Below are 12,107 nucleotides of genomic sequence, written 5' to 3'. Positions count from 1 at the left end.
AAATAAGAGATTATTTGAGCTGGAGGGAACCTAAACAGTCAATTTCCTCTCAGATGAGAAAAGAAAGATCATGTCCATTTTTCCACATTTGCCACTAACTTTACCATGACCATTGTCATCCCATTAAATTTCCCACCACAGTCACTGCCCACCTGGGTGGGCCCTGGATCCTGTAGACTTTCCCCCAACTTCAGCTGTGCTCAAGGAATGGAGGCTGAATCACTTTTCTTTAGGACACAAGGAGGGTTGTCATTTTCCATGTGAACTGTGAGCAAAAGAGATAATGCCAGGCTGGAAAGATAAGGAGGACCCACAACCTCAGGCACCATTCTCCTTAAAAACAGTTCTCAAGGGGCAGTTAGGTGGCACAGTGAATACAGCACTGGCCCTGGAGTCAGAGGGATATGAGTTCAAATCTAGCCTCAGACACTTGACACTTACCAGCTGTGTGACATTGGGGAAGTCATTTAACCCCAATTGCCTTGCCTTCCCCTCTCCAAAAAATTAAAAAAAAAACAGTTGTCATTTGGGTTTGTGGATCTGGGGACATTACATAAACTTGTGACATCCAATATTCCTGCTGTTCTCCAAAGTAATTCATCAATCAACAAACATTTATTAAACACCTACTACATGCCCAGAACAAAATAGTTCCTCCCCTCAAGGGGCTTATATTTTGTCATGGGAAACTATGTGTATATAGACACATATCAGTATAAAATCCATGAACATTAATACAAAGTAATAAGGGGGGAAGGCTAGTAGGTGGGGACTAGGATCAGGAAGGACTTCATGAGGGAAGTAGAGCTTGAGCTGAGGTTTGAAAGATACAGTAGACTTTAACCATGGAACCCAATGTATACACACCCACAGCAGAAAAGGACCTTAGAGCATGTGTAGACCAAGCTTCTTATTTTGTAGGGAAGAAGGTAAGGCCCAGAGAAGAGGCAGTCTTGGCCAAGCTTCCACAGAGAATCAGGAGCAGATCCTAGGCTGACCCCAGGCTTCCTGATACTGACCCAGGGTCTTCTGGAGGGCTCCATGTTCCTCCAGTGTTTCCTGCTTGACCAGAAGTCAGAAAGAATTTAAGCCTCTTGAGTAGCTCTAGCTTTGGACTTTGAGGGATTCTCACCTGCTAGGTATTCAGTGAAGCAGGGACACAAATGGCCACGATGAGTTGGGAAAGTTTTCTCAAATTGATGTCACCCACAGAGGAGATTTGAAAGAGAATAGGAAAATTCCATACCATGACCTTTCAGGCCTTCATTGACAGCCAGGTTATGTGACACAGTGGAAACAAAGGTGGACCTGGAGTCAGAAGATGTGGGTTTGAATCCCAAATCTGCCATTGACTGCCCTGGCACTTTGAGCCAGGTCTTCTCCCTTCCCCTCTATGGGACTCAGTTTCCTTATCTGTAAAATGAGGGGATTGGATTAAATGAGATCTGAATGTTTTTCCTAATTTGAAATATTATGAACTGATTCTGAGCATGCCATGACATGGAAAAGCAGCAAATTTTCATATCCATACATATACACACATGTATATATACGTATACACATAGAATAAAACTTGAATGTATGTACACATATTTTTGTATTAAATATCAATATGTGCATATATTTGTATACACACAATATATATAGGCAAGGATATACATATAATTCCATATCTGAAGTTTTATGTCTATAGTTATACATATGTATTTATGTAGTCTATGTGATACATGTACATAAATACATGTTAACACTTTCCTGAGTTCCATGGGATATGTGTGGGGATCATTCGAGCTTCTCATCTGCCTCAGAAGGCAGAGACTTCAGGAAGGACCTCTAGTTTCAAGTTCCATCTCTGATAGATACTTGCTCTGTTACCCTGAGAAGGACCCTTGGCTTCTTAGTAATCCAGGTATTTTATTTTTATTCTCGTTTTAGAGGAACCAAGCGTTTTAGTGATTTTTTAGTGATATTACCATAAATGATAAATATCAGAAGCAGCATTCGAATCCACACCTTCCTCCTCTCCTGCCATTTTCCCTGCCCTGGCAGATGTCAATTGTCTCACAAAGCCATTGGCAATTCCTGCCAGACTGTAGAGGCTGGGGTGGCTGGGTGGGATCCTAGCACAGAAGAGAGATCCCAAACCAACCCCTGACCCCTGACCTCCCCCACGTTGCACCTATGGCTCTGGAGTTGCCAAACAGCCTTTAATCTTCTCATTCTTCTGTTGTGCAGTTGGGGGGCAGCTGTATTTTTTAACAATGATTCCTCTTTTCCCTTGACACCCCGAGTCCTCCCCTCCATCTCCCTCCACCCCCATACAGTGTGCCAACTTCTAAGTGTGATGGTGTCTTTGTACTTGTCTGTGTAGTTCTGCGTATAAATGAGATATTATAGAGCTGGCCCCTGCCCAACACAGCTGGCATCATCCCCCACACTCATGTTGAAACAGCTTCAGTAAAAGGAAAGTCAGTTTTGAAGATAGAAAAATAAATAAAAGGTGAACTATTACAACATTGATAACACCATCAATGACAACTACCCAAGGCCATGAGCCGGGGTCTAATGTTTCTGGAATCTTCTCAGTGACCTCCGCCCTGGGAGGGAGAAAGGACCTTGTCCTCAGTGCTGATGCCCCCCAGCCCCAGCCAGTTCTGGGCTCTACCTTAACCTCCATTTAAAAGCTGAAACATACGGTTTGTCCCTCCCAAGCTTCTAGATTCTGGCAGGCATGTTGCTCGCATTCTGGGAGGAAGCTCATTGGATGGCATTTCCCCTTGAAAGTGGTTCCAAGGCCAGATGTTTGGGAGCTCACCAGTAGGGAAGAAAGCATGTGGATCCCTGTGCCATTGGGGGGGGGGGCGGGGAAGACTGTGTATTAGAATGGCAGATCCCAGGGTTCCCCAGCCCCATGGCCAGAGCATAGCAGAGGAGCATGTCTGAGCTGGATCGGACTTCAGGGCTTGCTGACTCCAGGCCCAGCACTGCAGCCCCAGCTACCTTCAGAGCATCCAGCCTGATTTGTACGTGGAGAGAGAGTCTTTCTGTAACACACCAACAAGGAGCCATCCAGCTCCACTCTGGGACAGCTCTGATAATTAAGACATTTGTCTTTACATTCAGCCAAAACCTGCCTTGCCCCCCACCCACCCCTTGTGGCTTGTTCTGTCCTTGGGGACACATGGCACATGAAATGGCTGGGGCCACTTAAAATAGAACCAACCAGGGATGGAAACAGCTGGAAGCAGCTCTGGCTCAGCCAACAGATTTGGACACTCCCATGGTGTACAAGGTCCCTACTTTTATTTGGCAGCCTGAGGGGTAAAGGAGAGCCAAGGAATATTGTTGGTTGAGGCGCCTTGTGTGACCCTACTGGCCTTCAATGCCTTTGTGCTTGACATCTGTAAGTGGAAAGCTGAGCAGACCTCTATCCTTCTCACTCCCTGGACCTCTTTGGCCTGGGTCCTTGGCTTTTCAGAGATGGCTCGGAGGGACACTAGAAGTGATTGTCCTCAGCAGTCAGTCTCAAGAGGATACTTTGGCCAAGGCTTTTGTTGAGATTCAGTTCCACAAGCAAGCATTTGGTGCCTCTTTGTGTTAGACTCTGGGCTAAGACTGGGGGTACAAAGACAACAACAGGGAAAATCACTCCGTCCCTTGGAAAAGCCAACATCTGGCTGGGGGCATGGCATGGCTAGAATACAGATCAATGTCACCCAAGGTCCAGTATGTCAGAGGAGAGAGATTCAGGGAAAGGAATACAGGAAAATGTCCAGAGGCAGAGAACATGTTTGCTGGGGAAAATCAGGGAAGACTCCATAGAGTTATGACATGAACTGAGCCAATAAAGCAGAGAAGGCTTTTGATGGGTGGGAATGAGGAGAGAGCATCTCTTAGGCATGGGCACAGCCAGTGCAAATATGGGGAGGTGGGAAGATGTCATGTTGAGTTTGGAACTATCTCTTTGGCAAGTTTGCATGGATCATTCCTGACATACATAAATGTTTCTGACATGGGATTATGAAAATTAAGGTGGGGCAGGTGGGGAAAGTAGGTGGGATTCAAATTGTGAGGGCCTTAAAGCCATGCTGCAAAGCTTGAATTTCACCAGGGAACAATAGGTAGTCACTGTGGATTATGGAGCAGGAGAGTGGCCTGGTCATATCTATGCCATAGGAGAGTGATGGTGGGAGCTATTTGGGGATGGATTAGAGAGAACCAGGAAGCAGAGAGACCAAGGGGGAAGTTTTTCTAAATGTCCAGGAGAGAGGCAATGAGGGTCTGTAGCAGGGTGGTAATTGCAATGGAAGCAGACACAGGGGGAGATATGGGACCTATTGGAAAGGTCCAATGGATGGGACTTGGCAGCTGAGTGGATACAAGAGGTTAGATGGAAAGGTGAGTTAAGGATGCTTCTGAACTCCACACGGTTGTGAGGGAGTGGGCCATGGGACTCCCAGCTCAGCTTCCTGCCTCAGCAGCTTCCAGACATTCGGAGGACCTTCTTCTGCTGGACTGTTGGAGAGTTCTGATGAGATCATGTGTATCTACCTAGCAGGGCCCAGTAGCAGGAGACCTCAGGTGGGGTCCGGGCCCTTTCACTGGGCTAGCTAGGCATGTCCTTGCTTTGTCAGGCCTTCCTCCTGAGCAAGATTGTAAGGTCTCAGGGGGCAAGATGCTGTCTCCACGTTCTGAGAGTTTTAGCTAACAGTGCTAAACAATCTGTTCAACGAGCACATGCTTACCTTTCAAAGGCGTGTGCACGTGTGTCACCTTATGTGTAAACTGGACGTACGTATTTGATTATACGTGATTTGTTAGTAGCACATTATATGTTATTACCAATCTGTTATAGATAAATTATATAAATGTTATATTATTGTAATTATATGGTTATGTCTATAATTATGTATAATGTATGATTACAATTGATTAATGTAAAAATATATTACACATAGATTTATCTGGGTCAATGTTGTTTCTCCCAATGGGCTCCTTGAGGCTGTGGGCTGTTTCATTTTTACTTTTGTATCACCAGTGTTTGGCTCACAGTAGGTCTTCGACAACTTCTTGGCAATTGCTTGGCTGGTGGTAACCTGCGGTTATAGAGTAAGCCCATGGCCTGAGGGGTGCAGTGGCAGGAGGAGCATGGATAGAGCCCAACACTGGGCATGGCCTGCCCCACTCCCCTGTCCTGCAGCTGTGACATAGAGAGTTTCAAAGTCCTCTTCTCTATGGTGGCTGCAGGAGCAAGCAGTGGCCAGGCATGACTTAGTGGCTCAGTGCTGTGGTGTGGTCACAGTAGTGCCAGCTTCCTGGGCATTTTCCCTTTTATCTTTGTGCTGGCATGAGCCTTGGGCAAGGTGGCCTAGAGCATATGCAAGTGGGGCAGCTAAAAAGTGATGAGTCGAAAGCTGCCCATCTGTCTGCAATGGCTGAGTGCCTCCCCCACCCCTGTTATCAGCAGGACCTGCCATGGGTGTTAGGACCCAACCCACAGAAGTTCCCAGAGCTCTGTGGACATCTGTGCCAATGCTCTCCTAATTCTCTTGTAAAAGTCTACCATTAATCTTCCTCTGACTCCCATGAAAAAAAACATGTTCACCAAAGATCCATCAAGCACCCTGGGCTGCCTCTGTTGAGATATTGAACTTAGTCATAGCACAGGTCTCTGCAGACCAAAGGTTGGTTTATTCCTCACAATTTGTTCCCTAAGAATAATCAGGAAATGAATGAAATGTGTGACCTGTGACATACTCTCCGTCAGAGGTAGTTTGAATAGCTCACCAAGTTAATATGCAATCCCAAGAAGTGGTAATAAGATGTTTTATCTTTAATGTCTCACAAGGCAGGTATATGACCTTACTGAGCTGGTACAAAGGCAATACTCACTGCAGTATCCAAAGGTCAGGAGATCTCAGGAGTGATGATGGCTTCAAAGGCCAGCTAGTCCAACCCAAATCTGAATGAGAGTCGTCTCTCTGGCAGGACACTTATCTTGGAAGTCATCTGAACAGGGGTACTAAGCAGCTCTCATGGCAGCCCCTTCCACTCTGGAACAGCTCGCATTGTGGGGAAGGTATTCCTTTTATCAGAGCCCAAATATGTCTCTTTGTAGTTTGTGCCCTCTGGAACAAATCTCGTCCCCCTTCCATATGATGACCCTTCCAGTATTTGAAGACAGCTACCATCTTCAAAGTGAAGGCTGGCCTTCACAGTCGCTTCCAGCTCCAATTCTATGAATCTGTGTCTCCCTGAGCCTTCTCTTCTAAACATCACAAGTTCCTTTGGCTCATCATCATGGGACATAATTTACAGGGTTCTGGTTTCTCTCCTTTGGATGCTTCAGATGTCTCCTTGTCCTTCTTAAAATGTAGCACCAAGAAGAATGGAACACAGTTGCAGATGTGTGGTTGGACCAGGGCAGAGGACAGCCAAAAGATTCGAGGATACAACATCCCTTAATGCACCCGAAGGGCACATCAGCACTTTTGGCTGCTCCAGAGTACTGCAGACAGATGGAGTTTGGAATCCACTTAAACCCCAAATCGTTTACAGATAAATTGTGCATGTCCATTGACCCAGCTGTACTGCTGCTATGTCTGTGCCCTGAAGAGATCAAAGAAAGAGAAAAAGGACCCATATTTTTTTTTAAATATAGCAGCTCTTTTTATGGTATCAAAGAATTGGAAACTGAGGGCGTGCCCATCACTTGGGGAATGGCTAAACAAGTTATGATATGTGAATACAGTGGAATATTCTTGTTCTGTAAGAAATGATGGAGGTGGTTTCAGGAAAAAAAAAAACTTGCGAAGATTGATATGAACTGATTCAGAGTGGAATGAAAAAAGCTAGAAGAAAAAATTATACTCAAATTATACAGTGACAATAACATGTCCTCTCCTCCCCTCTCTTCCCCACCCCTCTCCTATTCTCCTCTCTCCTCCCTTCCCTATCTTTCCCCTCCCCTCCTTTTCTCGCCCCTCCCCTTCAATACCTTCCCTTGCTCTCCCCTCCCCTTCCCTCTTTTCTCCACCCGTCCCTTGTCTTCCCCTTCCCTCCCTTTCTTGCCTCTCTCTTCCCCTCCTCTCCCCTCCCCCGCCCAGGCTCTCCAAGGTTTTTTCATTGCAGTCACTGAAGATGGATATATCTTGTATGTGTCACCTACAGTCCAGGACTACCTGGGATTTCATCAGGTCAGTTATGGCTGTTTTTGGAGGTTTTTTCCTCTTATTGAAATGTAATTTAATGTGGAAAAGCATTGGAAGAGGCTCATAGGATCACATCCAGAAGTGGAAGGGACCACAGGGATTACCAATGGGTAAACTGAGGGAGGCCCAGTAAAGTGATGCTGCTTGCTCAGGGATACGCAGGCTGTAAGGAGGGCTGGGAAAGAACTGAAAGCTAATCTATTACAACATTTCATTAAACGTATAAATGAGTCCCGCAGGTAAAACATTCACCCATTGTTATTACATTATTTTTATTCGTTATTGCTTATAGATGAGGAAACTGAGAACAAAATTCCTCTTTTGGAGCAGCTCACCTTGAGGTCCCTCCAGCTCCCAACTGTAATTCAGTGATCCCAGCTCAAGGTGGCAGAAGAGGCCTCATGGAGGAGGGGGCCTCATGTAGAACTGTGACCTGAAGGGAACCAGGCCTTCTGTCCTCCCACCAAAACTTCTGCTTCCTCCCTATCCTGTTTCGTAACTGCTCTCTTGGGCATTCTGTTCTCACTCAACATAATCTGGACATTCTCTGGACAATCCCATTGAGGATCATCTTATCAAAGAAGCAAACAGATTTGGTGGGACAATCACAGGTTTGAGCTGGAAGGGACCCATAGGGTCACCTACTCTAATTCCCTCATTCTACAGATGGAGAAATTGAGGTTATTAGTGAGGTCTTGATAGGATCATAGATTTTGAGTTGACTAGAAGTTGTGAGAAATGTGGTTTTGGGGATCACTGGACTTCTTAGGCAGGGCCAAAGTCCTGAGGAAGAACCCTGTGATAATCCCTAAGGAAGGCTGTGCAGACCACAGGACTCCCAGAGGAAGGCCAAGTGGTAGCCCCCCTTAATCTGTGGGGATCACAGGGCTCCTAGGGGTCAGACACCAAGGAGGATCTAAGTGATGGCCCCTTAGAATGGTTGGAGGAAATCAGAGGACTTTCTAGGGTTGGACCCTGAGAAAGAACCACACGATGACCCCTAAGGAAGGCTGTGCAGACCACAGGACTCCCAGAGGAAGACCAAATGGTAGCCCCCCTTAATCTGTGGGGATCCCAGGGCCTCCTAGGGGTCAGACCCTAAGGAGGACCCAAGTGATGGCCCCTTAGAATGGCAGTAAGATCACAAGGCTCCTGAGACAGGGCTGGAAGTCCCAAGTGATGTCCCTTTAAGAAGGCTGTGCAGACCACAGGGTTCCCCAGGGAAATCCCGAGTGGTAGTCCTCTTAACACTGCAGTGGGGACCACAGGACTCCCCAAGACAGGGTCAGGAAGTTAGCCAAAGACATGCTTCCACAGCTCATTGTTTTCCTGGTAACACGACCTTGGGAAGATCCATGTGATTTGTCCATTCTCACCCAAAGAACTCAGGACCAGAGTGGGCAGAGGAAGGCATTTATTATGGTCCTCAAGAGAGCGGGTATAGTGCTCACTGGGAACACTCACACTGATACAGCTACAGGAGTGGCGGTAATCATCACCTCCACTCCTGCTTGAGTTGTGGTTAGTTTACAATCTTTACTTTTTACATAGTTTTCCTAGGTTATACAGTTTATATAGGTAGGATAATAAAGATACAGAAGCAGAAGTGAAGTTAATTAGATCTTCCTTGTCTGAGTTTAGGATTAATCTACATTCTTTATTTCCCCTACCTTCCCTCTTTAATGTATGCAAATTATGCAAATAAGTAGGTCTGGACTCGACCACAACCAGGCCCTTGATAAGCTTGAACTGCTTCAACCAGTTTGGCCTCTCTAGTTCCCCTGACTGCCTAGTCATGCTCTCCTCAAAGGGCTCATTTAAGCATTCAGCCTCTGACCTTTCACCTGACTGACCTGAGGCCTGGTTTTTGCTAAAGCTGGGGCGGCGGGAAGTACACCTTCAGTTCTGTGGAAGCAAAACTCCTCCTCCCATTTCTTACAAAGTCATCTGTTCCAACCTTCACATTTTACAGGTGAGAAGCCTCAGGCCCAGAAAGAAATGACTTGCCCAGGGTTACATAGCTAGTTAGTGGCAAAGCTAAGATTTGAATCCAGATTCTCTGACCAAAAACCAGAACTTTTTCCACTACATGAGAGAGTTCAATTAATCAAATCAAGAATTCTCTCCCTCCCCTCCCTTTCCTCATCTAGATCTCTCTTTCTCTCTCTTTCTTTTTTCTTTTCCTACTTCCATCTCTCTCTCTTCAAAACAGAGCAGCTAATGGGTCTTTCCTAGCCTTAATGACACTTTTATCTTTAAAAATGTGGTTGAACAAATAAAAGGAAAATTCCTGACCTGATGCTCACCACAACGACTAGCCAGTTGCTGGGGTGGATACTGGGCATTGTGAAGAGAAGTGACTATAGTAAAATTCTTGAGAGAGAAGGAAAGCCGGGTTCTCCCTTCCTCCAAAAGCTTTTACGTGATCCATCCTTACCAGCTCTCATCCTATGTCTCCTCCTTTTCTCACATTAGAGCCTCCTCCTGCATTCCCTTCCTGACTCTCTTCACGCTGGCTTCTGACTTCCTTCTTCAGCTCAAGCTGTTCTCCCGAAGATCCTCATGATATCTTCACCTCCCAATCTAATGGTCTTTTTGCCATCTTCATCCTTCTTGACTTTTAACAACGTTCATCACCCTCTTCTTGATCCTCTTTTCTTTTTAGGTTTTCACAACATGGTGTCTCCTGGTTCTCTCCTGCCTGTCTGACCATACCTCCTCTGCCTTCTTTGCTTGATCTTTAACCAAGTCATGTCCACTAACCCTGAGTGTCCCCGTAGCTCTGACTTGGGCCTTCTCTCTTCTTCTTCTAGACTGGTTGGCTTGGTGATCTCATCGGCTCCTATGGATTCAATGATTTTATCTATGCAGAAGATTATCAGCTCTATTTATCCAGGTCGAACCTCTCTCCTGATCTCAAATCTAAAGGCAACATGGCCCAAGCCTTTTTCATGATCTCTTCCCTCTCCCAGACCCCTGCCTCTTCTGAACTTCCCTATTTACCATCAAGAATTCTCCCATTCTTCCAGTCACTCAGTCTTGCAACCTACACCCCTCACTCCCACCATTCCCCCAACAATGAATGAACTGAAGCAATGAAAAAAGCATTTATTAATGCTTCCTTCCTCTTCCCCTGAGCAAAGCACTGTGCTAAATGCAGGGGGATATAAAGAGAAAAACAAGAATGTGCTTGCACCTCAGGCAGTCACATTGTAATGGGGAAAACAACACACATGGAAAGCTTTAGCTGAAAGTCAGATAGAAAAGCTTCATAGCTCTTAGGGAGCAGCAGCAAAGCAGATGGCAAAGACCTCATCTTTAATGTCATTTCCACTGATAAAATTACACGGGCTTTTGATTTTGAACCATTGGGTAAGGCCAAGGACTTTGGTGGTGAGCACTTCCCTTCCTGTGTCTTCAGCAGCTATGGCTCTAGCACCTGTTGGTGCAGGATGCAACCAGGAATGCCTGGGTACTGGGATTTGGAGTTGGATGGCCTGGGTTCAAATTTTGACTCTGCTACTTATCTCTTTGTCACTTCACCTCTCTTGGCCTCCCTTCCTTCATCTGTAAAATGAGAGGCTTGGATTAGATGGCCTCTGAGGCCCATTTCACCTCTAGAGTTCTGATGCTGAGTCACTTCATTAGACTATTGGTCTCAGTTTCCTCACCTGTAAAATGAGGTAGTTGGCCAAACAGCCTCTGAGAACCCTTTCAGCTCTGGACCATGATATTTGGAAAATAATTCCTGTTCTTCTCCCTAGCTGATGGGAGTGGAGCTCCTCAGATATTTCCTGACCAGCTGATTCTTATGATGCAAACAGCATTCTGAGAACAGTTGAGTGTTTTATAGAGTTTCATGTCTTGGCTCCATCTGTTTGAATTCCAGGGTTTTGCCCATCTTTTTCTTGTGAATATTTTGTATCCACAAACCACTATTACCCCACACTGGGAAATGACCAGTCTTTGCATTAGTTCTTTGTTTTCAACTACTGCCAGAAGAGCAAAGTGCTTGAGTCCTATGAATGAGTTTTCCTTCTGATGCTGGTTTCTGCTGGTGTCTGTTCCAGAGTATGTAGCTTCCTCTGCCTTGCAACTTTCAAACAACTGCACTTCAGAATCTCCCTTGCTATTGTGACCAGAATTACGCAACAGAAGCTCACTCTTCTTCATTAATAAGCAGATGATAGATCATTATACTACAAATACAAGCCACCAAATATCTCCAGGAATTAAAAAAATATGGTTTTGGCCCAGTGTCATCACTGATAAAATGATCATCCATGAGTGCATGGATGGAACATTGAAGAATGCATTTTTAAGGATGGTTTTAAGAGAAGTTATGATCCCAAATTGTCTTAATCTCCAAACTCTATGGAATGAGATATTCTAAAATATGGTAGCCTAGTAGATGAAATAAACAGTATGTGGGCACATGTCATCCTGTTTGATGTTGTAGCTGTCCTGAAGATGGTTTCAGGGAATCTACAGGAGAGCCACTTAAATCACAACACTGGCATTCATGTACAAAAATCAATCATCTCATTCACCTCATGCCGACCACTAAATAGTAAAACAAATTGAGCTGGAGTAGAATTTGTCGCAGGACTGTTTCCATCTGAACTTTATCAAACTTAAAGATGAGAACGAAACAATATTGATGATGGTGGTGGCATTAAGTCTTTACATATCTTTAGCACAACAAAAGAGATGACAGGGGATCTAGAAGATGTTCAAACACAAACTTAAACAGTGTTGACAAAACAGATTCGTCACCTCAAGACAGGTAGATTAGTACTTCCTCATCAAAAAGGAGGAAGAGGACTGGCAAATGTTCTCATTTGGAAATTTTGGGAACAAACAGGCCTCACTTCACAAAGCTATGATAGTAAAGGA

General features: G+C 45.2%; 1 protein-coding gene across 6 annotated transcripts in view; it reads left to right on the top strand.

Annotated features, from left to right (window-relative positions):
• LOC118858095 (aryl hydrocarbon receptor-like) overlaps positions 1–12,107 on the top strand; it is a 101,097-nt gene that overhangs the window by 57,487 nt on the left and 31,503 nt on the right. For 4 of the 6 annotated variants that reach the window (XM_036768544.1, XM_036768541.1, XM_036768542.1 and 1 more), the window contains one exon: positions 7,107–7,196. In XM_036768544.1, the coding sequence (XP_036624439.1) occupies positions 7,107–7,196 (90 nt within the window). Of the gene's footprint in view, positions 1–7,106; positions 7,197–10,024; positions 10,108–12,107 lie in introns of those variants that run through there. The other 2 variants (XM_036768545.1, XM_036768547.1) reach the window with 2 other exon arrangements.

Source organism: Trichosurus vulpecula, chromosome 7, assembly GCF_011100635.1.
Source record: "Trichosurus vulpecula isolate mTriVul1 chromosome 7, mTriVul1.pri, whole genome shotgun sequence".
NCBI classification, from domain to species: domain Eukaryota; kingdom Metazoa; phylum Chordata; class Mammalia; order Diprotodontia; family Phalangeridae; genus Trichosurus; species Trichosurus vulpecula.
The sequence above is the reverse complement of the archived record's forward strand: the minus strand, read 5'-3'. Positions and strand labels throughout refer to the sequence as shown.